This window comes from Homarus americanus, unplaced genomic scaffold, assembly GCF_018991925.1.
Source record: "Homarus americanus isolate GMGI-L3 unplaced genomic scaffold, GMGI_Hamer_2.0 scaffold40248, whole genome shotgun sequence".
In the NCBI taxonomy this organism is placed as follows: domain Eukaryota; kingdom Metazoa; phylum Arthropoda; class Malacostraca; order Decapoda; family Nephropidae; genus Homarus; species Homarus americanus.
In genome coordinates this window covers 141,039-160,961 of record NW_024712526.1, presented here as the reverse complement: position 1 = coordinate 160,961, position 19,923 = coordinate 141,039, and the positions used below count along the sequence as shown (strand labels likewise).

The 19,923-nt window shown below is 43.0% G+C and overlaps 1 protein-coding gene across 2 annotated transcripts in view; it reads right to left on the bottom strand.

The window, feature by feature from the left end:
• The window catches only part of LOC121860583 (solute carrier family 23 member 2-like), a 98,089-nt gene that overhangs the window by 13,012 nt on the left and 65,154 nt on the right, over positions 1 to 19,923 (bottom strand). For both annotated transcript variants that reach the window (XM_042357754.1, XM_042357763.1), the window contains 3 exons: positions 17,396 to 17,509; positions 4,106 to 4,245; positions 3,364 to 3,603 (listed from right to left, as the gene is read on the bottom strand). In XM_042357754.1, the coding sequence (XP_042213688.1) occupies positions 3,364 to 3,603; positions 4,106 to 4,245; positions 17,396 to 17,509 (494 nt within the window). The remainder of the gene's footprint in view (positions 1 to 3,363; positions 3,604 to 4,105; positions 4,246 to 17,395; positions 17,510 to 19,923) is intronic.

Below are 19,923 nucleotides of genomic sequence, written 5' to 3'. Positions count from 1 at the left end.
AGCCCAGTCAACAGCAGGATCCCCTCTTGTGCGACGACGAACCCACCAGGCCCTTCGAGTCCGTGTCGGCTGATTTCTTCAGCACAGCTGGGAAACATTTCCTAGTTGTCGCCGACCGACTCTCTGGCTGGCCTGTGGTGGTAATCTGTGGCTCGGACACGACGTCCGCGGCCACCATTCGCCACTTCCGGCACCTCTTTCGTGACCTGGGCGTCCCCGTACGTCTGCGGACGGACGGTGGGCCACAGTTCACCAGCCGGGACTTCACAGGATTTCTGGAGCGTTGGGGAGTCCGCCACATCGTGTCAACACCCCACTACCCACAGTCAAACGGCCACGCTGAGGCTGCGGTCAAGACAGTCAAGCACCTCATCCTCAAGGTGGCCCCTTCAGGCAACATAGACTGTGAGGCGTTTGACAAAGGACTCCTGAAGTTACCTGATACTCCCACCCACACAGGACGCTCCCCTGCCCAGATCCTGTATGGTCACCCTCTCCGCTCTTGCGTTCCTACACACGCCAAGGCCTTTGCGAAGGACTGGCAGACCAGAGCCGAGAGCTGCGACCGTCGCGCCGCTACATGTGCCCAGGACGCCAAGGCTCATTATGATAACTATGCCCGCCCTCTTCAGCCGCTGGAGAGTGGTGCCCTTGTCCGCATCCAGGACCCGACGACGACACGTTGGGACAAGGTGGGCATAGTGATGGGCGTCGGCCAGTCGCGGGACTACAAGGTCAGGATGCCGAGCTGCCGCATCTGGTGGAGGAACCGCCGCTTCCTCCGGCCAGTCTCACCCCCCCTGCTGCTGGCCCCCTGACCGAGGACGAGTCCCCTACACCTCACGAGGATCCCCCCCACAGTGCACCTCGACGCTCGGAGCGACTTAGGACTAAGAAGTCCGCTCAAGACAAAGACTATGAGCGTGAGGGGGGAGGGAGATGTAGGTTATATATCTAAGCTACTGTGCCGAGTAGCAACCTTGTATATAAGCTGCTGTGCCGAGTAGCATCTATGTATTTAATTATGTGGCAACACTGCACGTGTTATGTGGCAACATTGCCCCGAGGCTGCCATATGGCAATGCAGCCTCAGTCTGACTCCGTGGGTCATGCATGGCACACGCTAGTCACTACTTGTATTTCTCCTATCCGTTAATAAATGGACTTCAGTGTTACCCGGTGTTTCCCTACCCATCACTGCCTTCTTCAGGGAACACTTGGAACCTTCAGTTACAACGTTACCTCACAATATTTCATAACTTACAATAATGTTCCAACACTCACACACACTTGCATGGAAACATACGCACTTGCTCATGAAGAAAGTTGATTTCAACGGGGTCCCTTGCCATTTTTATATATTATAAAAAAAATTACATTAGTGAAATTTCGTACAGAAGGTGTAAAGGCCTGGGACTCAGGGATAGAAATACCATACCAGACTAATCAGGTTCTTAATTGAGGAAAGTTAAGGACCATGGTTTTCTGAGGAATAACAAACAACCGTTTGAGATTGACATCTCTTTACTATAAAAAATATAACACAAAACTCTGACACCACTCAACAAACATCAAGTAACAATTACGGGAGTCAAACAATTAAGTTAGTCAACAGTTAATGGAGTCAAACAATTAATGGAAGCAAACAATTAAAGGGAGCAAACAATTAATGGGAGTCAACAACTGATAGAATTAAACAATGAACAGATATTTCCTACGGCAGTGGCCCTGGGGGAAGGTTCTGGAACACGGTGATCCACACTCAGGGTAGAGAAGCGTCCATTCAACTCCACACTCGACCGACGTCCTGAAATGGCAGGAGAACACCGGGGCACGGACGGAATGAGATGAACTGACGGTCATGGTATGTGGTAGTGGTAGATGACCAGAGAATTGACAGTCCATAGGTGAAAGTCTGGGGACACAGCCCACGAGTCCAGGACCTATGATGAAATCACAGCCAGAATTTGACTAACAACCGGGTAGCTAGATCGTGACTGTATGGCGGCTGGGTTGAATCTCCCGGTGACCCAGATAGTCGCTGCTGTTCTCACCTCTGTCCAACCGCCCCAAGTGTCGTCCGAACCAGCAAGCAAGAGAGTTAGCAGCGGTAACGAGATCGTTTCCGCTCTTACAGAAGGTATAGCTAAAGCGGTAGCATGTGTATTGTATCGCTGTAGACTTTTCAACTGTCATTACGATTGTCATCTTAGTAGACTTAGCTTATTATATATTTCAAATTACATTTCTTTCGATTATTAATTGTTTGCCAGCAAAAAAAAACTTGTTTTAAACTGGTTCACCACAGGATCGCATTAGAAAGTCTTTCATTTCGTATAAACTGTATAATATCCATTCCATGACATATAATTGAAACCTAAATAAATAGATGAATAAATAACGAATTATATATATATTTTTATTTTTAATTCATCACAGGGAATGTAAAACAAATAATTTCATTAAATAAACTTAATAATATTGTTTCATTTATACAAGTGTTTTTACAGACAAGTATTGACACACACAGGCAAAGGCATTAAACGTTTGAAGATAACATTAGTATAAATTAATGATAAACAGGCAATCTCATACACAGCCTGCACACAGCTGTGCCCGATGCATGATGTTCTTTAACATACTTACCGATTTTTACTTATGTTTAATAGTCTAAACATAAATTCACATAGGTCGGCCTATTGCTCTATCCATTTTAAAATCAAATTAACAGTATATACCAGCATAAAGGTATAATATAATACGAAACAACAAAGCCCAACCATTAATTAAGCAACGGGGAACTCGGTAACCAATCACGGATCACTTTTACATTCATTCATTATTTTTATTACGTAGTATAGTAAACAAACTGCTTTGAGTTGCCAGCTGCCTCCAGCAGCGTTCAAAGAATCTTGAATGAGACTGTACACTAAAACCTTCACAATTTGAAATAATTAGGGGTCTACCTTTACTGAAATAAGGCAAATTATTTTAAATTATGATCAACTGGCTTTAACTTGAAATTTTCACGCGTTTTATCCAACTTTCTCTCCATTGGGGCTTCTCCAGAATCCTCAAATTTCGCTGCAGTTGGAAGACATCATAAAACACTAACGGTTTTAAAAATGCCCAAAAGGCAAAAGATTGTTGGAGTAGCAGACAGCCTCTGGGAAAGAGAACGTATGCCACTTGACCCATTTAAGAAGTTAATTGCTGATAGCTTAATTAGGAAAATTTTAAAATAATATTTAAACTTCAGTGGTTTGGATGCCTTCCACAGGGAATTGAATTCTTTCATGCATATACTGAATTTTTTAGTATTATTTACCAGAGTTTCTGAAACAAGATACAACTTCCACCTACCTTTGAAACTGAAAGGCCAAAAAAGATAGAGAATCCCAATACAAAGAGGTTCCTGGAGGAGTTGAGGTCAACATACTGGAGGGTGGAGAGGCCAACAGCAGTAATCATGGAAAACATAACGCAGAAGACGCCACCCACTACAGGCTCAGGGATCGTCACAAACAGTGCACACACCTTGCCCAGCATCCCAAAGACCAACATAATTATTGCCCCAGTCTGCACGACACGTCGGCTTCCCACCTGGAATACACATATTATCAGTACTTACCTGCAGAAACACATACTGGAATTGGCCCTCTGATGAGCCACAAACACCACTAGTAACTAACTTCCTGTTGAATAAAATTTGGCTGCCTAATGAGAAGGAAGTATAAGTCTCTTGGTCGTCAACAATTGTAACTCTCCAATTAAAATACACACGTCTTCCCAGGCAACATCCTCATTAAAAACATAGTAAAAGTATCTTCACTTGAAAATTTTTTAAAATTGATTTAACACAATATAACAGACTCACTCATATTCAGATTTATTGCAATAATGAATTAGTGATACAGTAAATGATGGCTATAAGAGAGAGTACACTTGAAGTTGAGTGGAATTTGATTTAGTTTTGCTACACTCCTGTTGCATCTCATTCAGTTTGTAGTAGTCTACATCTTAGGAGACAGATGGGCAGATAAAGATTTCAGATAGTGTTTTCACTATGGATGGACCTATCATGCACTGTTCAGAACAAACTAGCCTTTGTAACACCGATGGCTCCAATGTTTTCAGAGTAGGAGGTAGTGCCGTTGCCTGTACCCCACACTCCTGCTATGATACACCCGATGCCTTCTATGCCAATGCCTCGATTTACAGCATGAATAGGTGGTGGTGGAGCTCCTGTCAAAAATTAATCATAAACATTAGATACTGATACCATCAATCTTTGAATAGAATATGATAAAATTCAACAAGGATATAACTCTTGCAAAATATAAACACATACTTTATGCATTATTGATTGATTGATTGTTCGCATCCTCACAAGAGACGATGCGAACAATCTTTCTGTGTTTGAGGACAGACGGTTCGACACAGCACTGACCCACATTGTGTTCACAGAATAGGTTATAAGAGTCCCAGCCTTGAAATGGTGCATCCCAGGGTGCTGAGAGAGTTGTGCAACGAGCTTGCTGAGCCCCTGAAGATCCTGTTCTGTAAATGACTGGATGAGCAAAAGGTCCCCAGTGATTGGAAATTTGGCTTATGTGAGTCCTATATTCAAGAAGGCGATCGTCGTTCCGCGAATAATTATAGACCTGTGAGCCTGGCCAGCATAGTATGTAAAGTACTTGAGAGCATTATAAGAGATGCCATTATGGAACATCTACTACGAAACAACCTTGTAAAGGATTGCCAACACGGTTTTATGCAGGTGTAGCGGACCACAAGTTCCCCGGACCAGAAATAGCCGAAATGATAACTGTGCATGCACGGTTAATGACGTCACATTCACAAACAGTGACGTGAACCAGCCTCACCCTGTGTCGGACCAGAAGTGACCAGTTGTGCTGTGGGGATAGATAATTGGATATGGCGACTCTCACAGGGCGTGAAATGCAGAGTGAAAAATTTAAAAAGTTTTCTGAGTACATGGAGTATGTTAAGTAGTACCTAAAAAATAACACTCATCGGCAGGCAGTGACCAGCGTCTAAAGAGGGCAGTGGTGAAGGCTACGAGCAGTAATCAGTACAGAATTGATGGTTAGTACATTACTTTGTCATGGTCACAATGACTGCTGGTCTGTTTGAAACATGATGATTCATCTTATACTCCACGCCTGCAAAACATGTGGATAACTGGTGAGTTATCCCTAGGATGAAAAGCGTTTTCCTTCTCTTTAGGTGCCAGCCATTTTCTCCAAGATCTCAACGTATATACACAAAGGCTCCTTGTCCATAAGTCCCGCCCATTTGGGGAACTAACAGTTGTCAACGTGTATATTCCACTTTTTCCTGGCAAGGTCAGTCTCTAATAAGTTAATGTAAATCAACTTAAGAAATTCGCCGGACCCGTGTCAACTGAGGATCATCTTTGAATGTGTAGCAGTTGATTTGAATGTAATTTCTGTCATTGCTTGAGTAGCCATCTCTGGCAAATCATGATGTATATAAACCTGTGTTTGAAGGAGAAACGTCCCTTCCTTGACGTCTCCAAATTATCCCAGGTATGTGAGCGAGTGTTCCCCGCCAATATAGTCATTCAGTTTGACTTGGTCAATTTTGTGAGTATCAGTGTTCATGTTGTAACAGTGAAATTGTCATTTACCCAGTGTAAGAATTACTATAACGTAAATGTCGTCTGCTGTTGCTAGACGAAAGATTGTTTGTGATTGAGTCATCATCATCCCTTCCTTGACGTCTCCAAATTATCCCAGGTCCAGTGTGTGGGTTATTTGAACACCCCACCGGCTGCCCGGGGTAGGTAGCTACCTAACAGTTAGCTGTATTGGATGATGTCACTGATTCGGCAGGATTAAACTGCTCCAGTCCACATCCTGGGAACTAGACCCCCAGACTCTCACCATGTGTCAGACTACAACGGATCATAACAGGGATCTTCATTTGTTGAGACGCCAGTGTTATACCCTGGGACACTCCTTGAAGTTATATGGTCCACAGTTGTTGCTATATATGGTTGGAGATAATTAACCGGAATATAATTATCCCATGATGGGTAGTGAACCCATAAAAATTGTTAGTATCAGTAATAACGTGTTATGTGTTGTGAGTGCATCCTCCATATGTACTACCAACAGTTCTAGTGAAGGTACCATATGTAAGTTTGTCATGTAGTGTAGTCTATGAAATGTACCACCAGTAATGCTGTAAGAAGCAAGAGTACCTAATTGGAATTGCAGATGAGTAAGGCCAAGGAGTTGAAGCTTGTAGTTGTATGTTATTGACATCTTTGACCTAATTTAATTTCATATTAATAAACCATTTCTTAGAGTATATTAGGGGTATAATTTTCTCTCAGTATCCACCTTTATTTTTGTCCAATAACTTGATACCAGAATTACAGTACACATTGTGAGGGGGCGGGTTTTAGGCCTGCCACCAATGTGAGGGGGCCGGTTCCCTCTTTATCTCTACACCACCCTATTCTTTGGTAGCATGGACATTCTTTTGGTAGCATGGTCGAGGGTCTAGGCACGTGAGTATGGTAATTTTGGTATCAAGTCACTTGGATGGAAATAAAGGTAAAATACTGTGGGAGAAATGAATACACGTAAAGTACTCTAAAAACAAGTTTATTAATATGCAATCAATGGGGAAAGATATTGTATTAATCATATAATTACCAGGCTCACCTCCTGGGCTTAGTGCAAACTCAGTACCTTCTTCTTTACTCTTACTCACAACATTACTGGTGGTACATTACATGGCACTCATTGTAGATTATTCAACATATACGTAAACAATGACACTAGTATATGCAGGGGTCCACTACCCAACATGGGATAATTATTTCCAACTAATTATCCCTAACATACATGTTACACCACTCTCTGGACATTCACTTCCAAGGAGTAACCCAGGGCAGAACACTAGGGCCCACTACCTTTGTTATTGTGGGGTAGCCAGACACATGGCGGGTCTGGGGTCTGGCCCAACGAAGCCGTGGGGCACATTAATCAGGCAACATCGGTGCCATCTTTTCATATATGATCCCGGCTGGCCATCTACTACATCTGAGGCCGTGGTTGGATTGTAGAGCGATTCAAGAATCACAAGGATCTGGAGACAAACGGAAAGCAGCGTCAGGGGACGCTCTCCCTGGCCATCTTGAGTTTATATACCCCTGAGTTGCCAGTGATCGCTACTCACGCAATGACAATAATTACAAACAACTAACTGTTACTCATTCAAAGATGACCCTCAGTTGACAAAGGTCTGGCGAATTACTTGAGTTGATTTACACAGACTAATTCAAGATTGAGCTTCCCAGGAGAAAGTGGAATAAACAACGTATTGACAACTGTGTCCGAAGGCGGGACTTACTGGGAGGGATCGCTAGGGTAAACACGCTCCTTCTAGGGGTCGCTAACTCACTCATGTTTTGCGGGCATGGAGTGTAATAAGAATCATTAGTTAAATAGATCAGCAGTCAATGTGACCATGACAACATGTGCCCTAACCCTCGCCATGCTACCAAAGGACTGAGGTCATGAAGTAACCATGAAATGAAATATTTAGACAGAGCAAATGAAGGAACTAAGACAAAGAAAGAAGTATGAAATAAGAATATAAGGGAGAAGAAGAAACCCCCTGCCCTTATAACTTAGCAAATTTAAGCACCAAATTCATGATTATGGCAAAGAATTATAACTTCAGAAAAAGAAAAGCAGAGTATTCTTTTGAACTGCCATGCTGTACCATCTGCTGGGCACAGTGGTATCAATGCCAGAACTGAAAAAAAAATTACCCAACGGTATCACTGGAAGGTTGTCAAAGATTATGTAAGCCCTATTATCATATTTTAATACATTTTTACACTGCAATAGATGTTCTTATTAAACTTCAAGTATGAAATTATAAAAGGACACAAAATTTAAAGATGAATTGCAACAGGGAGGCAGATTAATTCAGGGCAGGATTCAAATGCACTACAGGAGGAATTAAATAAACTGCAGGAGTGGTCAGAAAAATGGCAAATGAAATACAACACCAGCAAGTGCAGCGTAATTAATATTAGAAGAACAAATACTGTCAATGTATACAGCCTTAACAACATCAAACTAGAGAAGTCGACTTGTGAAAGAGACCCAGGGGTACTTGTAAGCCCGGACCTACGGCCTAGAAAACAGTGCGTTAATGTTCGAAATATGGCAAACAGAGTATTGGGTTTTATATCTAGAAGTGTAAGTAATAAGAGTGCAGAGGTCTTATTGCAACTATATCTTGCGCTAGTCAGGCCGCACCTCGATTATGAGGTTCAGTTCTGGTGCCCTTATTATAGAATGGATATCAATTCACTAGAGTCGGTGCAGCGAAGAATGACGAAAATGATTCCGGGACTTAAAAACCTTCCATATCAAGATAGGTTAAAGAAACTAAACATGCATTCCTTAGAAAGACGAAGAGTGCGGGGAGATATGAGAGAAGTATTCAAGTGGGTGAAAGGAATCAATAAAGGGGATGTAGATAGAGTTCTTATAATATGCGAGCAGGAAACGGATTAAAGTTGGATAAGTTTAGGTTTAGGAGGGAGATAGGAAGGAACTGGTTCACAAATAGGGTGGTGGACGAGTGGAACAAGCTTAGCAACTTTGTAGTAAGTGCTGGAACGCTGGAAAGTTTTAAAAGGATGCTAGATAGATTCATGGATGATAGAGAGTGGTAGTAACTCTCGAGAGGAGCTGCCATGCACAGGCCAACCGGAAAGACTGCTTATTTTCTTATGTTCTTATGTTCTTATCCACTTTTTATTAAACATCCTGATATCTCACTTACAAAGTAAATTTAAATTTAAGAGATAACATGTATGAGTGGCCGTAAGCCAGATATACCTACAGTGAGATAAAGCATTCAATGTGTATTGAGTATATGTTGAAAGCATCATATATCTTTATGTGTAGAGTACATAGTGTTAAGACTTTGTGTTTTGAGGACCCAATCGCCAGCTGTAATCAGTAAGTTTATCGTGAACTTACGGCATAACAATTCAAAACTGAAGTCATATCTTTTTGATCTGTGAACATCAGAGAATCCTTTAGAAGCTCTGCCCACAATGTACTGCCATTCTGAGTACTTAACATGAGTTTAATTGTTGCCTTTGAGAACTCAGACATTGCTTAGTTTAAAATGTTAATCTTAGGAAATTAATATAAGCTGATTTTTACAAGCTTATGTGCAGAGTAAAGGAGTCTGATAAAAATATCTGTGAAAGTTTCGACTTAGTAACTCAGGGTTTGAGAGAGGCTGGGAGAGGCAGGCGAACTCCCTCTGACCTCATTCTCAAGCCTCGACTCCTCTGTTAACAGGTATGTCCAGTACTTCGTGTCCCACCCCATCATATTAAGTGAATTTGACTTAGTCGTACTTTGTTTGAATATGCAAGTGATCCAGTAATGTAATTTTGATTTCTTTAGTAAAGTGTTCATGTGGCATCATCTTACAAGAGGGAACAGCACAAGAAGCTCCTGCAGGACTTGAAGCAGAAGAGGGAGGAGTCAAGGAAGAACAGGGGCGGGTGTACATGGGTTATACTCAAGGGGAGGGTAGTGGAAGCAAGTGTGCCGACACATAGCCAGGGGGCAGCAACGCACCCTCCACCCGCTCTACCCCCCACCGGAGGTGGCACCAGCTCCGCCTACCAGACAGGAGGAGGCGAGCGCCGTGTAAACAATGACAATTCTAACCACACCCTGCAAAATACCCAGAAATTCAAGACTTGGGTTGGGTCAAACGATGAGCAGGACAGGAGGAGGTATGCAAGAGCCAGAAACCAAGCAAAGATAGAGTGTAGGAGGGCTGAAAAGGATTTCCAGAGGCTGGTTGCAAGCGAGGTCAGGACACACCCAAAGGCGTTTTACCGCTATGCAAAGTCGAAATTAAAAACGCGAGTAGAAGTATCAGACCTGAGGCTTGAAGATGGTAGTTACGCAGATTCTGACCAGGATAAAGCTGAGGCATTGAACAGCTTCTTTTCCTCGGTGTTCACAAGAGAGGATGCGATTAACCTTCCTGCGTTTGAGGACAGACGGTTCGACACAGCACTGACCCACCTTGTGCTCACAGAAGAGGGTATTAAAAATAAACTGTCCAGGCTAAGGGTCCATAAATGTCCTGGTCCTGACATAGTGCATCCTAGAGTGCTAAGAGAGTTGTGCAACGAGCTTGCCGAGCCCCTGAAGATCCTGTTTTGTAAATGCCTAGATGAACAAAAGGTCCCCAGTGAATGGAAAGTGGCTTATGTGAGTCCTATCTTCAAGAAGGTTCGATCGTCACTCCACGAACAACTATAGACAGGTGAGCCTGACCAGCATAATATGTAAGGTACTTGTAAGTATTATCAGAGATGCCGCAATGGAACATCTACTACGAAACAACCTTGTAAAGGAATGCCAACACGGTTTTATGCCAGGGCTCTCCTGTTTAACACAATTTCTCAAGGTATTGGATATTTGGACCCATACTCTGGAACGGGGTGGTAATACCGAAAATATTTACCTAGATTTTGCCAAGGCTTCCGACAGCATACCCCACGAAAGACTGAAAGTCAAACTGGAAGGGTGCGGAATTCGGGGAAATGTCCTAGCGTGGATAGAAGAATTTTTACATGACCGCAAGCAGTGTGTGGTGATTAATGGCACAAAATAATCATCCGTACCTGTCACAAGCGGGGTACGTCTGGGCAGCGTATTGGGCCCGCTGTTGTTTGTTTGTTTCATAAATGACATGCCTGATGTTGTACACTCCCCCATACAAATGTTTGCCGATGACTCCAAGTTATTTCGGGAAATCAAGAACAAAGCGGACTGTGAAGAGCTGCTGAAGGACCTCTGTTGGCTCCAAGAATGGTCGAAGAAACTGCACTATTTGAGACTGAATGTGAGAAGGACCTAGGTGTGTATGTTGACAATGAGCTGAAGTTCTCGGGCCATTGCGAGAAGAAGGTAAATCAGGCAAATAAATTATTGGGTCTTATAAGAAGGTCGTTCAGATATCTAGACGGTCCGTCCCTCGTAAAGATCTTGAAGTGCTTCCCCATTTGGAGTACTGCCACCCCGTCTGGTCCCCGAGATCTGCTAGGGACTGTCAGTTGGTAGAAAATGATCAAAGGAGGGCCACCAGACTGGTGCTTGCACTTCGGCACCTCAGCTACCCTGAGAGATTGGAGCACCTGAACTTGCCTAGCTTATACTACAGACGGGCAAGGGGAGATCTAATTGAGGTTTATAAGCATCTCAAGGGGCACTACTCAGTCGAGTGTCCTTACTTGGAGCTGGCGGACGCTCGCCCCACAAGGGGTCGCAACTCAAGATTGAAGAAACCACAAGTCCAGAAAACTGTGAGGGCAAACTTTTCGGAGTGAGAGTTGAGAACTCATAGGACAATTTACCAGAAAGTGTTGTGACGGCACCGAGTGTGAGCTCTTTCAAGACAAGACTTGACCAACACCGGAGCAGGTTCAGGTACATTCAGGAGCCGGTGCATGCCCAGTAATTGCCAACAGTGCGTAACAGAGACGTGAGTGATCGCCCAAGCGGCTAACGAGTCGACCATTTGGTGAAGGGGATAAAAGTAAAAAAGAGTAACTTAATCTGTCGATTATCTGAAAGTGACGACTTGGTAACTCACGGTTGGGAGACGCTGGGTGGGAGAGAGAGAGTCAGAGGGCCCCTGACCTCACTCCACTCACGATTTCCATTCTGTACAGAGGTAAGCTACCAAAGTTCCATTTTTATTCCATCTCGTCATTTTAAGTGTTTCTGACTTAGTATTTTGTCTGAATATGCAGTGATCAATTAACTTAGTTTTGATGTGTTTAAGTAGTGTTCAAGCGCTTTCAGCCTTGTAATGTTACGACATTTGTGTCACTCACTCCACCCACGATTTCCATCCTGTACAGAGAGAGTGAAAGAGAGAGGTGCTAGGCAGACCCTGGCTGGTTGGTGTATTTCCAGACGACGTCCACGTCGTCCAACATCATTGTTAGAGAAGGATGGAGGCCTTAAGAGCAGAAAGCAACATGTAAGGCAGTCATGATGTGAGCCCACATCACCCACAGGCCCTCAGCCAAGCTCAGCCAGCCGCTGAGATATTGTTGGCCCGGACGCGTTCACCGTCCGCGTGTTGATTGCCCACGACGTAAACATGACCCGCTCATGCAGTGTTGTTGTATGAGTTTACCGCTAAGTACAGATTACTTTGGGTGTGTTATTCGTTTGAGAATTCATGTGTATAATATCCCCAGTGTTATGTATGTTTAGAGCTAGCAAGAGTATGAGGTAAGCCACTTGTTCTTGGCGAATTGTAACCACGGTTGCTCTCTAGGAATTTAGTTGTGGGACTGCTGCAGATGTCCTATTACTATGTACAAGCTACATACTCAGGTAACCTGTACGGTTGATGATCACAGTGTTATGTGGCTTTGTGAAAATACACCATTTTTATTGTATACTGGAAGTTGTATTGTTGGTACTCAAATGTACGAGGTATAAAATTAGTGTGGTGTGTTGTTAAAGGGTGTACCAAGTAATGGTGAATGCGGAAGGTGTACTGTACCTTGTTGAGAAGTACATGAGTGTTACTCGTAGTAATTGTGTGTACTGGAAGGAGGCAGAGGTCTAGCATTTTTGTAATGAACCATTTTATTGTATGTTAGGAGTATTATTTTCCTACAGTGACCACCTTTATTTTCTTCCCATATCTTGGAACCATTATTACAGTTCCACATATCTTACCCTCGCGCCAGGCTACCACAAGTCAGAGTTAAGACAGAAAGTACAATGTTGCACCCCAGAGTGTTAAGAGAACTGTGTAACGAGCTTGTCCCTGATGATTGGAAGATGGCTTATGTGAGTCCTATATTCAAGAAGGGACGATTGTCAACCCCACGAATAACTACAGACCAGTGAGCCTGACCAGCATAGTGTGCAGAGTATTAGAGAGCATCGTAAGAGATGCCATGATGGAACATATGCTACGAAACAACCTTCTAAAGGATTGCCAATACAGTTTTGTGCCGGGAAGATCCTGCTTAACACAATTACTCAAGGTACTAGATGTTTGGACTCAAATTCTAGAACAAGACAATATATACCTAGATTTTGCCAAGGCTTTTAAAGAATATCACATGAAAGGCTAGGAAATAAACTGGAGGGATACGGGATTTGGGGAAGTGTCCTAGCGTGGATAAGGGGAATTTCTGCATGACCGCAAACAGTGCGTGGTGATAAATGGTACGAAATCGTCATGTGTACTTGTGACTAGAGGGGTACCACAGGGAAGTGAATTGGATCCGTTGTTGTTTTTCTCTTTCACCAATGACATGTCAGAAGCTATACTCTCCTCCATACAATGTTTGCGGACGATGCCAAGTTATTTAGGGAAATTAAGAACCAAACAGACTGTGAAGAGCTTAAGAAAGATCTCTATGAAGTTCAAGAATGCTAGAGGAAATGGCTGCTAAGATTTAATATCATGAAGTGCAAAAGGTTGCACCTGGGTCGAACCAATAGGACGAAGAGACTGAATTAATTGAGACTGAATGTGAAAAGAACCTGGGTGTGTAAGTCGACAATGAATTTAATTTCTCAGGCCATTATAAGAAGAAGGTGACTCAAGCAAGTAAACTAGTAGATCTTATAAGAAGGTTGTTTAGAATTTAGATATCTGGATCGTCTGTCGCTTTTCACGACCTTCAAGAGTGAGGTGCTTCCCCATCTTTTTTTTTTTTTGCGGGAATTAGCCCACCCAGGCACAGGTCAAACGACCCACAATTGGGCCTAGGGGGCGAAAAAAAAGAACAAAAAGAAATTGAAAATAGAGAAGAAAAAAGGTTATACTGTGTTAATCTACACCACAACGATGCCGGAAAACCAGCTTTTTAAAGTGAGACAGATTGTATAAGTATGGAAACACAAAAGAAGGCATAGCATTCCACAGTTTGGCTGTCTATTCTAAGATATTTTCTGTCTTGATAAAATATTGATCTAATATGACTTTTTTAACTTAGCACCATTAACTAATACATGCTATAGTGGTAACGAGCAAATCTCTTCACAGTACGTCAAGGGTTCGAATCCTGCTTGACCCTGACACATGTGAGAAAGGTGTTATCCAGTGTGACCACTGTGACCCTATCATACATGAAAGGTTTCCCGGAGTACGGTTTGCTACTGTACTAACACTGGATAGACCAACCACCTGATGGTTAGTAAGCGGATAAGTGGTAAAAAAAAACAAAAAAACATGAAAGTTATACTAAGGGCAATCTTCTTCGGGTTGAGAGCTGTGAACTCTTGGAACAACCTGCCAGAGAGTGTTGTGACGGGGCTGAGTGTGAGCTCTTTCAAGACAAGACTTGACCAACACTGGAACGGGTTCAGGTACATTCAAGAGCCAGTGCATGCCCAGTACTTGCCAGCAGTGCGTGACAGAGACGTGACCGATCGCCCATGCGGCTAAAGAGCCGATCAGTGGTGAAGAGGATGAAAGTAAAAAAAAGAAAGAAATAAATTAAAAATGGAAATTCGTATAAGTGGAACCCCGATTTACGCGGTCAATTGAACCCACAGGGTACCTCGGAAAGTGAAAACAGCGTAAAGTGAACAACAGAACATATGGGATTAATTCCAATGGAGACTGGCCCAACCCCCAAACTCCACTTTTTGACGCCACAAAAGTATGTTGTAGTAAAAATATTATCTTAACTTTATAATGGTATGCACACACAATTAATATAGAAGAGGTTAGGTTTGGAAAAATAAAGGTTAAGTTAGGAAAAATAAAGGTTAGGTTAGGAAAAATAAAGGTTAGGTTTAACACTTGCGTTAGTAGAAGAAATGGGTCGGCATACGTGGATGGAGGCTGGCTCCGAGGCAGAGGGCAGATTACTGGCCCTCAGGTGAATCACCATCACTAGGTGAATCACCATCACTATCCGTCATAGTTGTCAGGGCCTCCCTGACAAATCCCTCAGTCGCCTTCACTGTCACTATCACTGGCTCTGGCTGGCTGTGGTGGGTTGCGGGCGAAGAACTTGGTAATGCTTTTTTGACGGCTAGTGTTGATGTTGTCTAGATACACCTTGATGTACGGCTCCATAGCCTGCACCAGCCGGGTATGGAAGACTTCATAGCGGTCATCGTCATGGTCGTTGGAAAGGAAGAGCTTCAATTTCTCTGCACACTCGATGATACCCTTAATATTACTATGCGTTAACTTGTGTTCTTCTGGGATTGACGCACCATCCTCTTCACTGACGTGATCATCTTCCAACATCTCGTCAGCAGTCATTTCAGGATCTCTGATCACCTCCAAGATGCCTTCGTTGGTGGTCTCGGAGAAGCCTTCAGCTGTAATACTGTGCGCAGCTTCTCTTGCAAGGTCCAATGCCACTGTCACAGACTGAACCTCACCAGTCACAAGTTGACTCCACCTCTCACCTGGTATGCCATGCAACACATGCCTCCAAGCGCGACGAATCGTAGCTATAGACAGCTGATCCCATGCCTCCACAAAGAAGTCCACAGCTTGTTTGACGTTAAATTTTTTCCAAAACTGTTTGCCGAGAACTTCTTGATTCACCACCTCTTGTTCCTTTGTCCTCGTCTTCGTCGCTTTTGCTCTCGCTATCGGTGTCACCCAGGTTACGCAACTCATCCTTGGTGTTGGTACAGTCGTTCAGGAGCTTAAATTTCTTTGCAGAGTATGCAGCTTTCACATTGCAGATCAACTCCTGGTCCATGGGCTGGATTAATGACGTAGTGTTGGGAGGAAGGAAGACCACTTTTACGTTGGGGTGACGATCCATAAGTAGTGGCGAGTGTCCTGGTGCGTTGTCAAGGAGCAACAGAATGTTGAATGGAACATTCTGTTGCTCGCAGAATTTCTTCACGTCGGGAACAAAACAGTCATCAAACCAGGAGAGTGACAGAGCAGAGAACATCCACGCCTAACGTGCTGGCAGCCAGTGGACATTAATCTTGCTCATGTCCACGTTCTTGTAGGCGTGCGGCTTGCGGGCTGTGTGAATCACCGATAACTTGGGTTTACAGGTACCGGAGGCATTGGTGGTAAAGAGGACGGTGATGCGCTCCTTTTGCAACTTCCGGCCCCAAATCTTGCTGGCAGACTGGACAACGAAGGTCTTGGTAGACAGCTTTTCCAAAATAGACCGGATTCGTCCATGTTGAACACCTGGTCGTCGGTGTACTGCCCTTCCTCCATAACCTCACGTAAGAAAGGAGGAAAATCTCTAGCCGCCACACGGTCAGCACTCTCTTCTTCATCACCAATGTTGATGTTGGTGATCTTGTTCCTCTTCTTAAACCTATGCAGCCAACCAGAGGAAGCATTGAAGGGTTTGGGCTCTGCAATTCCCATCTTACGTGACACTGCTACGCACAGTTCACGGGCGTACTCTTGAACGGATCGCGTGTCCACCGCCATGTTGCGCCGCGCCTGACGAATCAAGTAAATCACCAGCAAATTTTCAACCTTTAGCAGCACCTTGTTCTGGCAATACTTGATCATTGAAGCCCCTGCAGACTTTGTGATTCTCATGTGTTCTTTGATCTTGGCTGCATCCTTCTTAATAGTACGAATCATAGATTCGTTGACTCCATGCTGGCTCGCGAGATCAGCTTGACGTATTCCTTTCTCCAAATCTTGAATGATCTTGTATTGCACTTCGTAGGTTAGGGAACGTCGTATCTTCTTTGGCTTAGGGCGGCTGGGTCCAGGTAAGGCAAGGTTTCTCTCTGGGGGCGGTGGTCCAGAGGAAGCCATTTTACAGAACAATGGATGCACGTTTACACGGTGTGGCCTGGAGGGATGAAACTGATGCGGCTAGGTCAAGCGTCGTCTTTCCTCCCTCCTGCGGGTGGACACGTCATATTACTTTAAACCAATTACAGTCCAATACGTCATATGACGTCACTGATAACGCAACGGAGACATGCACTGCGCAACCTTACCGCGCGGCTTGCCCAAGTGGGAGAAGGCGGGAGGGTCGAATTTAAAAATAGCGTCGCGCCAGAAACTCTGCGCGTATATGGGTAGATGCACCGCGTAAAGTGAAAGTCCGGTTCTGGCGAGGTCCCACGTAAATGCGAAATCGCGGAAAGTGAAACTGCGTAAAGCGGGGTAATACTGTACCTGTATTACAAAGAAGTGAATACATTAAGATTGCATAACAAAGTCAACTTACACCTATCAACATGTAGCCAAGACCTTAAATTTAACGTATTTCACCAACAAAAGGAAATCTAAATACAGAATTTCATTTCTTTAATTGCTTTTTCAAATGAATTACCTGCAATTCTGGCACATGCATAGTAGTCACCGACACTCTCGATCATGGAAGCAAGGATACCAGCCAGCATGCCAAACACCCCAGAGACGGATACTGTCGGCAAACCCCACTGACCTGCGGACACACAAATTGACTTATTACACAGTTCTGCTCATGATGTAAAGGTAAAGCTTGCATCTTCAGTTTCATGATTTGCAAAATTTCTATAGACAAAATACAGTATTACTGGTAACTGAGAAAATACTTCGTACCAAAGGCTATTCACTTTTTGACAGCAATTCAATAAGATACATACTGTACAGTACTGTACTTATAAGGGTCCTATGAAAGATTTTCACCTATGAATTTTATTGTTTCTACTCAGTCATGTTTGTAAACTCAAATACATTCACAGCAACAAAATATCATGGTCGAAAGAGGTTCAGTAGTGGAAAAAATTCCCTGGGCACTTGACAGTATCTGGCATGTAAGTACTTGGGGATCATTAGGTGAAGGGGATTAAAATTTAAACATATTCTCTCAGATTTTTCTTTGTATTAAGGAGTATATTTTCTTCATTTTATGGTTCTGACATAATATGTGATAAACGACAGTGTTATTATATATAAACCGAATCATATTCATAACTCAGAAGTAGATTCCAGATATTGCCAAGTGTTCAGAGAATTTTGCCAGTAACTCTACCTATGTTTTTAAATCCCCCATATTCATTCAGTCAATTTTCCAATTTTGCCAAGCTATTTAATAAAAGCAGGCACCAAAAGGAGGTTAGAGGGTTTGGGGATTTGGTGTTGGAGGAAAATGCAAAAGATAAGATTTACTGATAGGAAAACAAATAAAGAAGTGCTGTACAGTACTAAGATTAACTTGTGCAACAAGAGAAATTCTATACAGTACAGTAATAGGAATTTATTGATTAAGGAAAATTACATGCTTTGGCCATTTAATTAACAATGAAAGAAATACAAAGTTAATAAATTGAGGGTAGGAGGGTTAAGGGAAGGTAGAGACTGGGATGGATGAATGGTTAAAAGTTGGGTCCCCCAAAGAGATGCAAAATATGGGAAGAATATTAAAGACAGCCCAAGAATTTTATGAGTGAAGGACTGTGATCACAAACTCTCAAAAAGGAATGTTTTAAATTACTCATCACATATACCATCTGACTTTTCCCCAAGAAGTGGGGTAGATAAGGGAATAAATGTGCGCTTTGTGACAGAAGCAAGTAACTTAGCATAATTATTTACCTATATACAATATACAGTAGTCGAGATTTATAGTACATATAACATGAATAGGAAATTTTTAGTGGTCACCTAAAATTTTGGTTACAGTGGTTGTTATCGCCACTGGCTTCAGCTACACAGCACCTCCACTCAGCACTGAGCGCCTCCCAGCACCTCAACCGATGTGCCGTCTACAAGTGTCACCTTACCCAAACAAACATAAATTTCTCAGCCTACGACCACATACGTCGTGACCTCCATTGTAGACTGTAGAGGTGTTGTGACTCCCATGTGGCCGTGCGACCTGTGACCTCGCCAGATGTTTGTAAATGTCGCAGCCATAGAACAAGCGTTTTGGAGTGTTACCACCCATGGGGAACCGCGTGGATAGTGTTAATAAATTGTTAGACATAGTTTAGTTATGAGAGTATTGAAGATGTAGGAGAGGGTAGTGGAATGAGCTGAGGGGATGTTTGGAGCCGAGGGGTCCTATTTTCTGCCGAGTAGACAGTTCTGCAGGTGACGGTGACTGTCTGGCCTTCCCTAATTCATAGACCACCCCTTACAGCCATACATTGAACATCACCCTCTGCTGGCAGTAGTGAACACACCAACTCACAATCCTGTCCCTGAGTTTTGTGCTTAGACAATTTATGCAGTACTGTTGTCTTGAAACACCATACTGATTTACATCGACCGGCACTTGTAAGTACAGCCTACGTGATGACGTACCCCTCAATACTGAAATATTGTTGATTAATTATGCCTACTCATTTTCTGCCTTATCTGGAGCAATTAGACAATGTGGAATGAACCACAACTAAGATTAACAGAGTTTTGAACTTTGTATTATGTCACTATGTTTAATGACCTTATGTAGCTAAGATAAAATTGTAATACTAATGAACGCCTTGTTGTCTGCAGGTTTTGACCACATCAATAAATATTGAATGCGTCAAAAGGCGGGTTTCAATCATTCCCTTCGACTTGACCATCACCCGACCGTCCTTAACTAAGGCGGCTCCAGCAGTAATTTAGGTATTTAAATGTAAGATTTGACCTTTATTAGAAATTATTACCGATCTATTTACCATATTTAGGAATTAATAGGATTTATTACCATTCTATTTACCATATCTATGTACTAATAGGAATTATTATCTACCAATTTACCATATTTAGTTATTAATCGGAATTATTACCTACCCTTTTACCTTACTGACCTAATAATTAATAAGTTTCAAGAGTTCATTTGGGCAAAGTTTACATGAGCAAAAGGTCCTCAGTGATTGGAAAATGGCT